At 30.4% G+C, this 19,019-nt stretch overlaps 3 protein-coding genes and 1 long non-coding RNA gene across 4 annotated transcripts; all 4 read left to right on the top strand.

The window, feature by feature from the left end:
- The first annotated feature begins 89 nt into the window (after positions 1–89).
- On the top strand, positions 90–3,827 carry LOC111308770 (translocon-associated protein subunit alpha-like). Its single transcript, XM_022907363.2, has 8 exons — positions 90–322; positions 995–1,156; positions 1,244–1,294; positions 1,460–1,548; positions 2,415–2,492; positions 2,595–2,798; positions 3,252–3,323; positions 3,562–3,827. Exons 1-8 carry the CDS (start codon positions 256–258, stop codon positions 3,604–3,606), a joined length of 768 nt encoding a protein of 255 aa, XP_022763098.2. The 5' UTR covers positions 90–255; the 3' UTR covers positions 3,607–3,827.
- Positions 3,828–6,524: 2,697 nt separating this feature from the next.
- On the top strand, positions 6,525–8,218 carry LOC111308243 (proline-rich protein 4-like). Its single transcript, XM_022906553.2, has 2 exons — positions 6,525–6,834; positions 7,191–8,218. Exons 1-2 carry the CDS (start codon positions 6,669–6,671, stop codon positions 7,910–7,912), a joined length of 888 nt encoding a protein of 295 aa, XP_022762288.1. The 5' UTR covers positions 6,525–6,668; the 3' UTR covers positions 7,913–8,218.
- Positions 8,219–9,302: 1,084 nt separating this feature from the next.
- LOC111308242 (uncharacterized) lies at positions 9,303–11,704 on the top strand. Its single transcript, XR_002692257.2, has 4 exons — positions 9,303–10,021; positions 10,208–10,302; positions 10,643–11,268; positions 11,531–11,704. It is a non-coding gene; the product is annotated as an uncharacterized LOC111308242 (long non-coding RNA).
- Positions 11,705–17,251: 5,547 nt separating this feature from the next.
- On the top strand, positions 17,252–18,181 carry ROC3 (rotamase CYP 3). Its single transcript, XM_022907358.2, has one exon. It carries the CDS (start codon positions 17,468–17,470, stop codon positions 17,987–17,989), a length of 522 nt encoding a protein of 173 aa, XP_022763093.1. The 5' UTR covers positions 17,252–17,467; the 3' UTR covers positions 17,990–18,181.
- The last annotated feature ends 838 nt before the right edge of the window (positions 18,182–19,019 follow it).

The raw sequence follows: 19,019 nt of genomic DNA, 5'->3' as shown, positions 1-19,019 counted from the left end.
TCGTTTACAAATTAGTGAGAAGAGGGAGTACGAAAGACAGGAATGAAACGACGTCGTATATGCTTAAACACGCCATTGACCGAAGGTCCAATGTTGGCTTGGTTTGTGTTCAGCCCTCCCTTATTCGGGATCTGATAGTTGTAGGCGTTGGAAACCCCAGCCCTAATTAGTGTTCTCAAACAGCGATCATTTCATTTTTATTTTTATTTTTATTTTTATTTTTTATTTTTCATTGACGGAAAGAAACTCTCGGAAATGGCGATGAAAAATTTCAGGGTTTTCTTCTTTGTTCTAGTCCTCCTCGCCTCTCCTCTCCTCCAAGGTTTGTAAATTATTTTCTAGATCTGGATCTGTTCGGTTTAAATTCACATTAAATAGCTATTTATGCTTACCGATTCTCTTTTTTTTTTTTTTTTTTTTGCGGAGTTTCGATCTTACTTTTGGATTTTCTGCTTGCATGCTTACTGCGATTGTTTTGATATGTTAAAATGAGATGCAATTCGATTCGTTTTCTATTAGTTCTTTTTTTTTCTTTTCTTATTACACCCATGTGGTATTATTTGTTTCTCTCGATTTATGACCCGATAGTTGAAATTTGAAGTGATTTCTTTGTTTCCTAAATTATAGATCATGGCTGCATTGCATGGCGGTGAAATTTCAATTGCTCTCTCTCTCTCTCTCTCTCTCTCTCTCTCTCTCTCTCTCTCTCTCTCTCTTTTTTAAAAGCTTAGTCATTCTTACTAATACTTTAGTGACTTTTGAACATACAATTTAGCTTTTGCTATTTGCTTTAACAAAAGGCAACGAAAAGAGTGCTTGTCAAGTACTTTTATGTTCTTTTCTATAACATTCTTGAAGTAGTTATTTCTTGATGTTGAATTTGTTGTCGCATTAATTTATGTTTACTTTTTGTTTCTCATAAATTAATAATTAAATTAATTGGCAATATTGTTTCTAAATTATCATGTGACATGAATTTTCTTTTGTGTGATAGTTGCTAGGTGTCAATCAGAACCAGAGGCAGATGTTGGAGATGCTGTAGAAGTAGGTGATCTCGGGATTGTTGGTGAGGATGTTCAGGATTTCGGTGATGGGAATTTTGGCCCTGCTCCTGGAGTTGAAACTGTCTGTGTTTTCCCCAAAAATAGCGCCAAATGTAGGAGCTTTTTTGATGTTGTATGATTTTGAGAGTGATGTACATTTTCATTTAATTGCTAATGCTAACCTTTTTTTACTTGAGCAGTGGTTCTGGCTGGAGAAGAGACAGAACTCCTTGTTGGGATGGAAAATGTTGGTAATTAATTCTTCTTCACAACATTACTGGCTTGTTTTACAATGAAATGTGATGTTATGTGTTGAAATAGGTTGATTTATCTGTCTGCCCTTAGCGATGCTTACATGCTTAACTTTTTATCATTAGCCATGTTTCTTATGCTTAGTTTACTTCTTTAAATTGCAGGGGAGTCTCCTGTGAATGTCATTGCGGTCAAAGCCAGTGTTCATCTCCCTTTTGATCATCGCATGCTTGTTCAAAATCTTACAGCACAGGTAATTATGGGTTTTCTTAGTATTGTGCTGGTTAAAATTTTCAAATACTTATGATTAATTAGTTAGTTCATTTTTAATTTTGATTAATTTCTATTGTTTCCTAACTTAAAAATTTTGTATAATTGAATATCTTGCCCATTAGTTTTTTTTAAATAAAATTAAGCATTCATGGAGTTTGTTCTTCTAGATAATTTCATATTTGCTCACACAATGTAGCTTACAAATTTAAGGCTTTGAATCATGTCATGCATGTTCTTTTATTGATATAGAGCATATGGTATTTTTATTGAATACTTTAAATATACATTGTCAAACATATGGCCAATATATGTGGGTGACAGATTAGTTTATGTTCCCCTAGCAACTGCTTACCTACTTTAATCAGCTTTAACAGCTATAGTGGAGTTGATTATTTTAGCTGATGCTAATTAATATGATGAGTGGATGTTGAACTCGCATTAAGATGTTATATCTCAGTTTAAGAAACAATAACGGAGAGTTTGGCACTAATGTAGAGTTTGCTGTATCTTTAACTGTTAAGTGTAGACCTTCCATTGATTTTAAGATAGGATACTGTGTGTAAAGACAGTTTAGACGTTCATTCTCTAATTGGTCACTGTGCAATTATAATGCTGTGCTGCCGGTTTGACTATTCTGTGGTTTAAGTTTTGAGTTTTTGTTTTTTTCATACTTTATTTTCTAATGCTTGTTGGATTATTTGAAAAAGATCTTGAGTTTCTCCGTTTCTGTAAAGTTGATCATGCACCTCATTATCTTGGAGTTTTGCAGCCTATGTTGTTGGATTTAAATTGCCTTGTGACATTTGCTTGTAGATTCTGTAACTGAAAAAGTCTGTTTCAATGTAGGCCTTTAATAATGCATCTGTACCCCCTTCAACGCAAGCTACTTTCCCTTACATATTTGCTGTTAGCAAGTACTTGCAGGTAAATGATTACTTGGGAGTCTTATGCCTTAGAGCTGTATATAAATTGTTTTTGTGAGGACAGTGTTGCAGTTAAGCTTACACATCTAGAACTTTGATGCAGCCTGGAACTTTTGATCTTGTGGGTACAATTATCTATGATATTGACCAGCACCCATACCAAAGTACATTCTATAATGGTACCATTGAAGTTGTTGAGGCTGGCGGTTTCCTCAGTGTTGAGTCCGTTTTTCTTGTTACTCTTGGGATTGCACTTCTTGTTCTCCTTGGTTTATGGCTTCATGGTCAATTTCAGCGCATCTCCAAGGTTTTCTAATTGTGCCACCTTGCAGTTGTTATATTAATTTACTCTGGTAACCATGTATGATATTACAGTATATGCATGAGACCTGATTAACACATGTTTGAAACTAGTTATTTGTAATATACAATCTAAAAAGACTTTTTTCTGATAGAAAATATTGTTGGATGTCTCTCAGAAAAGAGCACATCTATGCATGCATGGAGGAAAATCTCAATTGTTCTAGCATTATTGACCAATTTCAAATTGTCAGCAAGCTATTGTGCTGGGAATATTTAATATTTATGATTTCTGTTCTTACATTGAAGTAAGCTTCCACTTGCAATGTTACTTTATTGTGGCATGCATGCTTGTAAGGAGAGAGAGCCAGAGGAACAAGCTCTTGTATCTATTTATGCATGTTTCTTGTGTTTCCTTTGTGGAATAAACCTAATTTGTTTGCCTATATTATTTTGCTAGAAAACTAAGAGGGCTCCAAAGGTGGAAGTCGGAACTGGGACTACTGATGGCTCATTGGATGAATGGCTTCAGGTATGGCTTGGCTTATTCATCATCATCACTTCCCATGATTTTCTATTTCAGCAGAATTGCTTTGCTTTTCACTCCTTTCACCCCTGAATTGCTCGTATCTGTTTATTCGATGAGCATGGTCGGGTTTATGAACCTCTGTCATAGAAAATCATGAGTTAATTGCTGACTTTGATAATCCTGAAAGATCTCTATGGGACTGTTGCTGATAATTTCCTGTTTTGGCTGTCATAATTTTCAGGGAACTGCTTATACTCAGTCAGCTCCCAAATTAAGAAAGAAGTAGATGGACCGGTGCATGTGAAGTCAGGTTATTTTAACTCATGCTAGGCATTTTAAGTGAGGGCACAGGTAGTTTGAGAATTAGGCCAGGAAAGACATACCTTGCTGTTTTAGCATTTGAAAGAATTTTTTTACTACATTTTTATTTTCTTGGGGATTCTGAAATTGAGCCCTTTTGAAGCAGAACTAACTCTAATATGAGGCAGAAGGATACATTTTATTGAACTTGGAGGAATTTTCCCAGATCACGTGATATTTTCTTGCTCTAAGCCATTAACCATGGCATTTGCTTCTTGTTTCCTTTCCTGTCCACCAAATGTAGAAAGTTAGTTTGTTCGGTATAATGTGTTAAAAATCTTGCTCATGGCCTCCGTTATTTTTCACCGCTTACAGTGTGCTCGCCTTTTTTCATCGGTTCCACAATCATTTACATTATGTTTGAATTGAGGAAAAGGGAAGAAAAGGAAAGGAAAATAAAAGAAAGTAATGAAAATAGGAAAAAAATTTTATTTGGATAAATTTTTAATTTAAAGGAAAGAAAAGAGGTAAAAATTTAATATTTTTTGGTATTTTTTTTTAATATTTCAATTTAGGGAAAGAGTTAAAGAAATGAAAGTTGAAAAAATTTTATTTTTATAAAAAAATTATTATATTTATATTTTTATTATAATATTATATTTGATTATATATATGATATTTTTTACAAAAATAAATTTTTTTATGAATATTTAATATAATTTATAGTTTATAAATATTTTATACTTTTTTAAATCTTAATAACAAAATAAATTAGATTATTGTCAGAATAAATTAAAAAATTAAATTAAATATAAAATTAAAAATTAATTAATACATCTTATCTTATTATACATTATCATTTCAACTCATAATGGTTTGAATTTAATTCAATCGTGTTTTTAATTCTTATCACCTAAATTTGCAGCAATATAGCCATATTATATCTATATCTATACGTAGCATAAAACCCCGTTCAGCAATAACAAATGGCCACTGGATTACCTGTTAATGGCCTGCTCCTGACTCTAGTCAAAACCTTACACGAACACCTTCATTACCCTACAAATAATTTAGAATTTTGCACAAGTCGTAGCTTGATTGTGAACAAATACCATCCACAATTTCTTCTCACCTAGTAGTAGGGTGCTTAACGGTGTCTTTGTTGAAATTGAGAATTAGGTAGTGTTTGACCCCACATTTTGTATTGTGACCTCTAGCTAAATTTTCGACATTAAACCCATGATTTAATTTCCAACTTATGGGAACAGTTTTCTGTCAATTTTCTTTGATGTAATCGTGTATGCTGGTTTCTTTTTCTTAAGCATATGAAAATTCCATCAGTAGTCTATTATAAAAGACCTATAATGTTGAAAATTAATCCAGTCTTGTTTCAAGCATCATTAAAATTATGTTAAAAAGTTTCGAAAAAAAAAAAAGTATTTGCTTCATCGTTATGCATGGATTTATTTCACAACTGCGTATGAGTGCAAAACTAGTCTACCAAGTAGATAGCAAGTATTGAATCACGTAATTTATTTTAGAGTGTCTAACACATCTTATAATTTGAATTGAGACTAATAAAGATTTATTTAAAAATAAAATAAGTTTATTTTTTATTTAAATTCACTGAACAAATACAAAAATAAGATGGACTGAAATAAAAAGATTGTGTTCGTATTAACTGAAAAAAAAAAACATAAAAATGAATAAGATTGTGATCAGATTTATTATCATATAATTTATAAGAGTAAATGAACAAATAATTACGTTCACATTACAGATTATCATATTCACATGTAAATCTCATTATTTTAGACACGATTCAAGCAATTCATGAAATTCTCATGCTTGGAAGAATATTTCTAATCTATTTATTTTTTGTTATTCTTTGATAAAAGGTAGAATAAAATTTTGTTTTATCATTAAACAATCTTTTAAATTATTTTCAAGTTTTGTCTCTCTTAAGTAGATTTTTTAAAGTAATAAACTTTTATAGTTTTATATTCTTGATTAGAGTTCTTAAGATGGTATTTCTGTATCTCTTAATATCTAGTCTTGGTGATGAATTTTTATCTTTTTTAATTCAATAACCATATTCTATCATTATTTAAATTTTTGTGAATTATCTTCTTTATAAATGTTTTTATTTATAATTAGTTTTTAACATTCCAACCATCAATTTCCGACATTGACAGCTAACCCTATTTGCAATCTGCACATGGTTGATTAAACGTAAATTTACCAGAAATTATTCAAAAGCTACCAATTCTAGCATGCCCCTTTTGTCAAAACTACTAAAATATCTTTGATGGTAGAAGAAATGGGTCTATCTTCACCCTGATAATCCCATTAGTAATGGTAAATTCAGGATTTTCTTGAATTCATCGAAAGTATCGTTGGCTGTTAGCTCATTTAAGAGTCACTTGACTCATTAGTTCTGTCAATCGTATATGCAGTGGATGCTATGGGCCTATGCTTGGTGCTCAATAAGCTTGAACCTCACGTGAAGCTGTCACTCACTTCTCTCTTTTCCGGCTCATCAATAATGTGGGGATCAAGCAAATCAAAACTGGAATTAGTGCTGTACTGCTTTCTTACATATGCTTGCAGGACCATTTTTTGTAGTTCAACCAAATTTATCTATAAGCAAACTTATATTTATGAAAGTTAGTAAGTAGGTTTAAAGACATGATCACACACAGCACAATTTAGTTGTTTGCAGTTGATAGCTAATTCAATGAAGATAATGTCATTTGCTCAATGAAGCCGGTGTAGCGCGTTACTATCATTTTCAAACCATAACACCGAGTCATCTCAAAGGGGTCCCTAACCTAATGTGAGGCCTTTAAGTGAGGTTTCGTTAAGCCTTTGAATTTGATTGCCCTTAAGATCATTATATAATAAGCCTTGGTTTATCGATCTGATCACTCAATCTTTTGTAGCAATATTTCCTTATTGCTTCTGATCAGCTAATAAGCTGATATTCTTGATTTGGTTTCCTGATCGTTTGCTGTTTTTTGTGGAGGGACCGTAAAAGATTGGTTCCCAATGCAGATCCTTTCGTTTCGAGGAGGCGCACTTGTGTGCTTTTTGGTGTCCCTGCTATTTGTAGCGAGTTTTTGCAATGCTGATGGTAAAACAGTTGAGGTAGTCGGGGTTGGAGAATGTGCAGATTGTGCAGAGAATAACTTCGAGACTAGCCAGGCATTTTCAGGTATTGCTATCTCCTATTCAGATCTTAAATGTGCTGACAACACTAGCCATGCATTGGCATTGTCTTGAGATTGATAGTAAGGAACCAAAAATTTTCCTTATCATCATTACTAAGCAATTGAAAATGGTGAAAACAAGAACTATGTGACAATTATGGAGAGTCAGACCTCAGGGACTACATTCTTTTATACTATGCAGGGTTCTTTTAGTGCTTCAGACTCGATCAGATCGAAACCAGTAAATAAAGCTTTCAGTTTCTTGGTCTCTGCTTCCTTCATAAGGGTCATTAAAGAGTGTGGTCCCTGTAACATGGATATTGCAATTATGATCTTATGCTATTTGTCTTTCTCTTTCCAGGGCTTCGGGTAACCATAGACTGCAAGCCAGAAAATGGGGAGTTCAAAACTCGAGGTTCTGGCGAGCTTGATAAAGAAGGGAATTTCAAAGTATCTCTTCCCGAGGACTTGGTTAAAGATGGCAAATTGAAGGAAGAATGCTATGCACAGCTTCACAGTGTATCAGCCGCGGCTTGCCCTGCCCATGATGGCCTGGAGTCCTCCAAGATAGTCTTCAAGTCCACAAGCGGTGAGAAACACAACTTTGGGTTAAAGGGAAAGCTCAAATTCTCACCAGTAACATGTGCCTCAGCATTCCTTTGGCCTCACTTTAAGCTCCCTCCAATCTACAAGAAGCCTCTTCCACCACCAATTCCAATATACAAACCTCCTCCGATTCCAGTATTCAAAAAACCACTTCCTCCTCCAGTTCCAATTTATAAGCCTCCAGTTTATAAACCTCCAGTATACAAGAAACCTCTTCCTCCTCCAGTTCCAATCTATAAACCTCCTGTCCATAAGCTTCCTCCAGTTCCGATATACAAGAAACCACTCCCTTCTCCAGTTCCAATCTACAAGAAACCACTTCCACCACCTGTTCCTATCTACAAGCCAAAACCCCTCCCTCCCATTCCCAAAAAGCCACTTCCTCCACTTCCAAAGATTCCTCCATTCCCTAAGAAGCCATACCCCAAGTTCGGAAAATGGCCTCCATTGCCACCATTTGCTCCTTATCATCCTTAAACTCTAGCAGTGATGCAAGTGGATGTACTTAATGAAGGTTAGTGTGAAGAAGTTCCGGAGCACTGCAAGCAATAATAAAAGTCTTTGAAGGAGAGAATGGAGAAAACAACAAAATAAGTTTAAATTATGAGAGGAAGGAGAAGAATTGTGCTTGTAGTTTATTATTTATATAAGATAAATTAAGTTGGTATTAAGTCTGCGTGAATTTCTAATTTTCTATTGCATTAATAGCACGATATGATGATGTTTGGTGCGTACGATGTTATGATTGATCGATGAGATAATAATAATAATTATTTTATATTATATTTGATTTATATTTAAAAAAAAATTATAAAAAAAATTTAATTATCTCTTAATATAAAATAATTTAATATTCTCGAAGTAAAAAAAATATTTTTTAATTCATAAAATTAAATTTATATGTCTTATTATATCATTAAAAATTATATTAATAATTTAAATTATTAAATTTTAAGAAAAGATAATTTTGATTAATAAATAAATTATTTTATTTTAATTTTTACAAACATCAAATATAAGATAAAATAATATTATTTTATTTTATTTTATTCATAATATTATATTTTTTACTTTATCATAATTTTATGTACCAACGCATCTTAAATTTCTTAATTATTAATATCAAAAACCTGAAGTTAATTAAGCAAATATTGCACACATTTTGTTGCTTCTTCTTTGAGTTTGTGCCCTGGTGCGTGCATGTTCTTTTGCTTAAGCAAAATTGTAAAGGTTAAGCATGAATGATCTCTTTTTGATGTCCAAATTAAAGCTCACCATAGCTGAATTTAGTGGCAACCACCCTTTTCTGATGAATTTCATACTTTTTCCATCCTCTTTTTTGCCTTGATTATTTCAACCAATGAAAAAAGAGAAAACAAAAATCAAAAGGAAGATGGGTGCTGTCCACTTGACCAAATACATCGAGTGTTAAATTTATTTAATATATTAATAAGCTTATATTTGATACATTATTAATATATAAATTATAAATATTATTCGTAAATTTAATGGTTTCATTTTATTAATAAAATACATTAAATAATATTATTTTATAATAATTTTTTATATATTTATTTATCAATAAAAAATATAATTTAATTTATTAATAATATATTAAATCTATATACTAAAATATAACAATACATCATATACAAATCTTATATTAATTTTATTCATTTGGATAAAAATTTTTACCGTCTCTCAATCTCCCCACCGGTCTTCATCTTTCCTTCCTTTTTATTATTATTTTTTTAAACTCTTTGCCCCTTTTTCTCCCGCACCGAATTTTATTTGTTTTTCATTTAAGATTGTTTTTTATTAAAAAGGGGGGACAGAGGGATAGGTCAGACAAGAAGACTATGTTCGATGGAGAGAGGAAACGTTGATGGATATAAAAAACTGTGACAAAAGATCAAGAACACAAAGAAAAGTTTTACTATTTTATTCTATATTATTTTACTCTTTTCTTTTCAATTCTGATTATTTTGTTTTGTACATCGTTGTATATTTGCTTGCATATTTTACGCTATTGCTCGTCGCTAAGCTTGTGGGTTTTCATAATCTCATCCAAAAATTATAAAGAACAAAAATTTTAAAAAAAATCAAAATTATTGAATATTAGAAAGCAATATATGTAATATTTATGCTCTAGTTTAGGTGTGTGACATACCATTAACATTGAATGTCTATACTTGGACATATTCCTCGAACAACCAGATGGCCATAAGGGGTTGGATTCTTGAGAAGGACCACGGCAGGGGTCAACTGATAGTATTGCATCTTCATCTTTTTCATCGTTATGATGGTTGAATTTTATGATCTTTTGAAGCCCGAGTTCGCTCGCACACTTTGTGATTCGATTACTTGTCTAGGCCCTCAATGCTCGTCTGGGCCTTGGGTGCGCTCCCTGATCTCCTTGGCTTAATCTCACTTGGACTGAAACGTGCTCGTCCCGGTAGAATCTCTGAGCTGGATAGCTCACGGACAATGACAATCGCACTTTCCCAGAATTCTTAAACCAAAACCGAAACGCAAACTGTTAAGCCTGATCTCAAAGATAAGGCTTTGCAAGTCAGCTCGTATTTGGTTAGTTACAGTAGTTTTTTTCAATGTCAATTTGAACCTTCTCTCTTTGATTTTATTATGTTGTTTGAAGCTTTATTTTACTATTGGCACCGTGCGTTGTTTGCTTGATTAAGAGAAGCGAACTTTTTAAGTAAATGAGTTTTGGGTCTTCCGGAATTTCTGATAATAGTTTTGGTTTGTTAACAGTGTTTGGATCAGGTGCAGTCCTACATTCTTGTTGCAGGTATATTGGTCACAGAAATGCTGCTGAGAATTATATTGTTCATGATCCTATTCATGCGGTTAGTAGCTTCCTTATCTTCTAATTGCAATGTTGATTTTTTTTGGATGTTTATCATAATTAATCATAAATAAACATGGATGGCCCTACATATATATATATATATATATATATATATACACATACATACTGATGTATTTGTTAATGCGTGTTTATGGGTTTGCGGTATTTGACTTTTATATGGGTTTATAATGTTATTATAGTTGTTTACTTGATGTGAACTTTGTTTATGTCATAAACGGGAAATATTTGTAAGGCACCTGTTATTTAGTTATAGCTTGTATTCTCCACTATGAAGTTGTCTGATTCCTTTTTATATCGGTTTTCCTTTTGTTGTGAAGGTACTGCTACGGTATTATATCGAGCGCCAGTGCTTGTTCAAGTACACACGGCAGACTCTCGTGCGTGCTTGTAAAGCAATTATGAGGCTGTTCTATTCTCTAATTGCCCCTTTGATGCCATTTCTTTCAGTTTAATATTGATGTTTTTCTGCCGACAATACTGCTATGTTTGGTGCAGTATATTTGGGAAATAGCTTGAAAGAAGGGAGTTTGATAAGGGAGGATACACTAAAGCTGATTTCTGATGGACTAGAAGGAAGTTTAATAGTTGTCTTGCAAGCCCTCATATCGTGCAGTCATCGAGAGCAGATGCTATTTTGATATAAGTTGTCTTTTACTTTTTACCCTTACCAAAACAACTTAGGAGCAACAAGTTTGTAGAAACACCGGCAGCTAATCAGGAATGTATTCATTGTGGTGGTTGATTTTGTGGCATGCATCTTTTCTTTGATGTTCTGAAGTTTCTTGAGCACTCTTACAATGTTTATGCATTACCGTGCAGATAGAAGAATAGCTACTTGCTTAGTTATATTTTATTAGCTGTTAAAAGGGCAACGGAGTTGGGATATGTTGATCTTGCTTATTTTCCGGACCTCCTGATGCCTGAGATTTTACATGGGGTGCAGGTATGATAGTGATATAGGTTTCCTTATTCATATTTTGCCATCCTTTTCAACAATGAGACACCAAGTGTTGGTTGTTGTTTATTCCCAAGACTTCAAAAAATATTATGTATCAGTCATCCACACTACTCTCTGTGCAAAAACATCTGGATGCCAATCTATATTAAACTTGTAAGAAAGGTAAAAAAAGTCACTAAATGACTTAAAATGATCTGTTTTTGTCTAGATAGTTGTCTAAACTTATTATTTCTTTTTTTTTCTCTAGTTTTCAGCTACGGAGGGGAATGCTTTCCTCAATCAGATAATATCCCATATCTATCTTGGTGTGCTTTAAACCTAGAAATTACAGGTGACTCTTTTGCGGACACAACTGATCTTTGTAAGCTTTAAAATGAGAATGCGAGAACTGCAGATATTTCAAATGCCGTCGTGATGGTATTTGGTCCGTACGTCTTTGTATGCTTGATAGAATGTATATAGTGTTAGAAAAAAAATAAAAAAAAATAATAATAATATAAAATAATTTTGGTTTTGAGACTTGAAGAATATTTTTTCAAAAGTAATTATGACTTTAAGATATAATAAAGTTCAGAATCAGTGAAAATTATTATACTAAAAAATTTATTTATAATGAATGAATAAACATAAATTTTTATTTAGATAATTATAATCTTTTGTATAATCATGATCTTTATGAAAAATAATCTATTTATATTCAAATAGTTATAACAATTTATCATATGATAATTCTTTTTGTTCAAATATAATTATTTAAAATATGAATAAAATTAATACAAAAATTAATTTTATTTATTAATAATTAAATCTTTCTATCTAATGTGAGATGTATCATATTTTAAACTACTAAAAATCTTCTACTAGTTTGAAATGTTGGTGCTTAATTTTTATTTTTCACATAAATAAATATTATGAATATAAAAACGTACTCTCGATTTAAACATTCAATTAGCGTGTATATCTTATAATTCTAATGAAGTTGATAGTATCAGCAGATTAAATTTTAACTCTTAGTGTTAAAATTAAAGATATAACACACATAATACTTATTTATTCTTCTGTCAAAGGTTTATAACTACTTTTAACACTATTATGACCATATGTTTATCCTATTCATAAACATTTATAAGAAAGATATCACAATTATTCTTATTGAAGCGACACCACTTTTATGTGTATATAGATAAAGTTTTCATTATATGTCAATTACTTTAGACATTTAAAACTCCTTTACAAGTATAAAAAACTTATTCTTTCCATATAATGAATCATACTAATTTTTAAAATTTGAATGGATTTTATTTATACCTAACAAACACATAATAATAACTTGTTTTTACCTATTAAACTTTGTAATTAGAGGTTACTAATTCAAAGTTAGATTCTTATTATTGGTGTCTAATAATAAAGGTTTAAATCCATTTTACTTGTAGTACTACTAATTAAATATTTTGAAATTCAATTTTCCTTTATGACAATTACCCATATTTAAAATTAAATATCTAATATAATCACTTCAAATTAATATATTCAAAATTTCCATTTTGCATATCATTTATATACTCCAAACATCATTGCTTCATTCTTATCATTTTAAGAAATAGTTGATTTTGGTTGTGGCCACAACTCTATATTCATTAATTTCAACCATTCTATTTTCGTACTTTTATACATTTTTAATATAATTATATTTTTAGTACAATTTGATAAACTCAATAGATAAATCAAATCATTTTAGTCATTTTAAGATTTTTAAAGATCTTTTTTTTTTTATAATTTTACTTTAATCAGTGTCTAAACTTATTAATTTGTACAATTTACTCATAAAATTATACTAAAATTTTATAACACTATGGTGGTAATTTTTATTTTTTTTTATTCTTATCACCTCCACTATATGCAAGTATGCATTTTTTTAAGTAAAGAATGTCTCATTCAATTATTCAAGATATTATATATACTTAATTAAGTTACCATTTTGTTTATTTTTCTACTATTTGGTGATTTATTTTTTAAAGTATGAAGCCTTAGAATTCATCCTTAGTGAAAAGATAACTAGCAAATATCTTAATATTTTTATAAAATTTTCAAAACTTTTTGTATTTTAACTGAATATAAGAGTTTACATCAATAAACAAATTTTAAATATAATCATACTTTTATAATCTCATTTTAAGACTTTTATGTCAATTCATAAATACTTACATAAATTTATTTCATTGTGAACATTATTAATAATTTTTTATTACCATAAACAAAACTAACCCAAATGGATCAAATAACATTCATTTTGTTATTATAAAAGTTTTCATATTCACAAGATTTTTTAATTGCTCATGGTTTTCAAAGTAAAAATACTTTAAATATTTCATTATATAAAATTATAGATGATAAATTATTTGTACAAACTATGAATTAAATCATATACATAACAAAAAATCATCACAATGTGATCAAAATTGTGGCATCAATTTTGGCTTATGATTATTCTAAGTTAACTATAATAATCCATATCATACCTGTAAATCATGTAGATTTAACTATCAAAGTTTTCTAATTTATAATGATGACTTTTAATGAAAATCAACTATTTCAAATGTTATTATGAGTTTTCAATGCATATATTAATTGTCCAATGGCCAATTCCAAGTTCACTACTACTGAAACTTCTAAATTTAATTTCAAAATTTTATGAAAACTTTATTTCTCTACTATTGTGTAGCTTATATATCTCTGTTATTTATCACTTTTAATTGGTCATAATATTTTCGGATATATAATAAATTCAAACTTTACTCATATGACTAATATACCTGTGTACAATAAGAGTCTATAGTGTATTTAACTCTAATTTTAAGTACTTTTATAATTATTTTGTGATCAATATGTCATATCTAGATCACCATATCAATGCAAATCATGAAACATGAATGCAAATAATCATTTTCATAAAATCGTATAAACAATAATATAATATAAGTTCTATTCATATTTCATGCAAAAAATTCATAATGAATTTGCATTAGTTAAATTATTGATTGGTCAGCTCTAAAGCTTACGGCTTTCATAAACCAATATTATTATCTAAGCCCATATATTAATATGATGTATAATCAACCACATCCTTACCATTGTCGTGAAATTATTGAAAACCTCATAAAATTATTCACTTTTCATTTTAACAACTTATAAAAAGGCCATTTTTCAAGTATAAGAAGCAAAAATATTTTCATTATCTTTAACCAATAATGTATTAATTGGATGATGGCATTCTATTTTCTTAGTTTAACCTTTCTTATATGTATAAGAAAGAAAATCTATCTCATACAATTCATTTTGGTAACATATAGCAAATTATACTAATGTTTTTCATGCCATCACAAAATGAAATTAAACACATGCACGTATTAGTGTTTTTGAAACATTGAATTTGCATGTTCTTTTCTAATTTATAAACATGCCGAATTAGATATTGATAAGCATCCTTCAAAATGCTAGTAACTGATAAATATTTTAATATTTTTTAATGACATGAATTTTCTTTCAATCAATATCTTATATACAAAAAGCAACAATGTTTTTTTTTTTTTTTGTAACAATTGATTAACTCTTTGATGATTATTTATGATTTTCACTTTGTGATTGTTTATAATAAAATTTTATTTTATAAAATCACTATTAGTGTAATCATCCAACAAGTAAAATACATGTCACATTACTTATGTTTCTAATAATAACAATTATTTAGTTATATTATCCACCAATTAATCCATGAAACACCATATCTTAATAATAATTATTCACATATATCAATTTAATTTTAATTAGTTTTCATGAAAATTAAACACTAGTTAAAATTTGAACCAATAGTAAATTTTAAAAATATATATTTTAACATTTGATTTATAAAACAATTAACAAAGATAGAATTATACAAAATAGTTTGACTCAACTTATTATCTCAATTTTGGTGCTATGATTTAATAATAAAACTAATATTGTAGCCAAATTTTATTTTATGTATATATTCTTTACTTGTATCTAATTTCTCATGATAAATTTCTTTACCCATTTCTAATTGTTTTCATAGAAACTATGAGATAATTTGCATGTTATATATATAATCGAGACATGATAATTAAATAATCGATCATTCCATTAGAACCTAATTTAATTCGTTACTTGATCACAAGTGATAATTTTTTTGGTCATAAATCGATTTATGTATTTTTCTTTTATGTTTTCAGGCTATTTCCTATCACAATCTTTATAAGCATCAAATTTTTAAATAAATATAATACAATTTATTAAATCTAATTGTAGAGTTAATTTTAGTATATATATATAAACTTATGCAATATAATCAATATTTTGTATGTTGTATTTTGACTTTACATGCTAATAAAATAATTATTAACGTGTTTCTCTCATTCGGTTAATCTTTTTATTAGTTATTATGCAAAAAATAAAATATATACCTCTAATAAAGATTTTTATGAAAATTAACGTTTTAGTCTATAGAGACATTAATCTGTAAACACTTTGAGCCTTCTCCAATATTAATCTCTAAATCATGCTAATTTCTTTTCATTATATCTTTTTCATACGAAATATAAATTTATCATAATTACTTTTAAATTATTAAAAAAAATAAATAAAAATAATAATAAAAAAAATTTTAACTTTGAAGTGTTACAAACACTTTCTTAAAAGTAATTATGCATTTAAGATATAATAAAACCTTAAATTTTTTAATAAAAAATAATTAAAATTATTATATTAAAATATTTATTTATAATAAATAAATAAACATAAAATTTTATTCAAATAATTATGAATTTTTATATAATCATAATATTTATGAATAATAATTTATTTATATTTAAATAATTATAATTTTTTATCGTACGATAATTATTTAAAATATAAATAAAATTAATAAAAAAATTAATTTTATTTATCAATGATTAAATTTTTTATCTAAAATAAAATATATCACATTCTAATCAATCAACATAAAATTGCAACACATATTCCCTTTCTGGCCATTCCTTTTGCGATTCCAGGGAGATTATCTTTTATGATGACAAATATCTCCCACGGTCATCCTCAGGTGACATGATTCTTTTTTTTTTCTTGCCTAATTTTGTTTGTTTTCCCAAGTTAAACCAGACTATTTGAATGGCCGTACCTCTGTGCGTAAGCTCATTAGAGAGTGTTGTGCAAAACGTGTGATTTCAGATCACCTCAAACGTCATCATGGGTGAGTGGATTCTTGCGGTCAATCTGATTGGGGGTTTGTCATATGATCATTCAACGAAATTAAATGCTTATTTTCCCCAATTAGATTTGCATAGCTTATTCATAAATTTGTAAGGCGATCAGTTTACCATATGCAAACATAAATTACGTAGCAAAAATGGATTATCCGTGTCTGTTTGAGATAAAAAGAGAAAGTTGAAAAATGAAAAAGGAAAAGCAGCAAGCCACAAAATTGGTTTATGAGGGGTCCGCCATGAGCATTTCCAGTTCTCCACGTTCAGTAGTGAACAAGTGATACCTTATTAAAGGTATTAAAAAAAAAAAAAAAAGAAGCGAAAGACTTCCGCGTCTGATACGCTATGTTTTAGTGGATTTTTATTGTAATCTCATCCTGCAAGACTTGTATTAATAAATTAAATATGTTTGGAGGAGGAGATATCAAAGTTGATATTTAGATTATCTCCACGTGGCATTTTCTTATTTTTTCTCCAAAGTTTAAGAAAACGTCAAAGGAAGGCATTTTCTTCGAAAAATAACAAAAAAAGTAGCCTCTAACTATTAGGTCTGAAAGATGTGGACTGTTTGATTTGATTAAATTCAGAAGGCCCGAGAAAATTAAAATTGAATCCGTACTACTTAATAACGACAAACGGCGTCGTAGCCTTACTTCCCTACAAAATAATGACAGACACAAAGCATCTGCCACCAAACCCCCTCGGAGCCCAAAGACTAATCCTAGTCAAAACTTAAACCTAACCCTGGTTAATATTTCACCGTTACGATCAACCCACGTGTTCATCTCTCAACGGTCCAGAACCCTTTCCTTCCTATATAACCCCCTCACTCTTGTTTAAAACCCTAACTACCCTTCAAACAAAAAAATCCCCCCATCTACCGATCTTTCTTCACCCAAAATCTCACCATGGCTTCAAACCCCAAGGTGTTTTTTGACATGACCATCGGTGGCCAACCCGCTGGTCGGATTGTGATGGAGCTCTTTGCCGATTGCACCCCTCGCACGGCCGAGAACTTCCGTGCCCTTTGCACCGGTGAGAAAGGTGTCGGCCGTAGCGGCAAACCCCTCCACTACAAAGGCTCTTCTTTCCACCGTGTGATCCCTAATTTTATGTGCCAAGGAGGCGACTTCACCGCCGGAAACGGCACCGGAGGTGAATCCATCTATGGAGCCAAGTTCGCCGACGAGAACTTCATCAAGAAGCACACGGGACCCGGTGTCCTTTCCATGGCTAATGCTGGACCCGGAACTAACGGATCTCAGTTTTTCATTTGCACGGCCAAGACTGAGTGGCTCGATGGAAAGCACGTCGTGTTTGGACAAATTGTTGACGGCATGGATGTGGTTAGAGCCATTGAGAAGGTTGGGTCCAGCGGTGGAAGGACTTCTAAGCCTGTTGTTATTGCTGACTGTGGACAGCTTTCTTAAGAAAAGAAAAGAGACAAAACTGATGTTGTTGATGTCTACTTTAGATGGTGTTTCATGTCTTGAGAGTTTTTAATATCTCTGTCCTTTAGACTTGTTTTTCTGCTTTTCTTTTTGTGGTCACTGGGTTTGGATTTGGTGTTTCTCGTGTGTTTTTATGAACTACCATTAATAAGATGCGCCTTTTTATAATAATTTTCTTCTTTTTTCTCCCATATTTTTCGTTCCTTGAAAACAATGATGAAGATGAAATGGGACTAGTGCTGCTGTGGTATGTGCACGGTGTTGATGGTAGAACTCAAGGCGATTATGTTTGGTCAGCGACCGTGGATAAAACGAAGTCTGTATGGTCATTGTCAATTGTGGAAAAAGTATTCCCGTTATCCAATAAAAACTTAAGATTCCTAATAATAAACCAAAATCGCCTATCCGATTAGTTACAAACGCATTTTGAGAAGCGTTTGCCGCAACAGGTCGTGTGAACCAAGATCCTATTAATAGATAAGAACATATTCCAAACAATTCCCAAAATATATAAATTTGTATCAAATTCGAACTGGTAACTAATTCCAACATTGAAGTATTGAATAAACTCATACAAGCAAAAAATCTCAAATATCCTTAATAATGAGATATATAATTGTCACTATAAATAAGAACAAAAATTTCAACAGAAGTGATTAATATTGACATAATAGAGGTAAGTGAGGTTTTTTAGGATAAAGAGATAGACTGTAAAGAGTGGACGTGAATTAGGAGTGTAAATGATACATTAATACTCGTAAGTTACTCAAGTTGAAATTCGATTCGATTATTATTGAGTCGAGCTTGAGTTCGAGTAATTTGATTTATCAATCAAGTCGAATTTGAGTATTTTTATACTTGATTCAAGTAGTTCGTGAATCTAATAGAAAATTTTTATATTTAAATATATTTTTATTATTTTAATTAATAAAAATATTTCGAATTCGAATTCGAATATAAATAATCGAACTCTTATATAATATACGAATTGAATTTATTTTTACATATT

This window comes from Durio zibethinus, chromosome 2, assembly GCF_047325235.1.
Source record: "Durio zibethinus cultivar Kanyao isolate XHJ-2024 chromosome 2, ASM4732523v1, whole genome shotgun sequence".
Classification (NCBI taxonomy): domain Eukaryota; kingdom Viridiplantae; phylum Streptophyta; class Magnoliopsida; order Malvales; family Malvaceae; genus Durio; species Durio zibethinus.
Note: the sequence above shows the minus strand (reverse complement) of the source record. Positions and strands in the feature narration are given on the sequence as shown.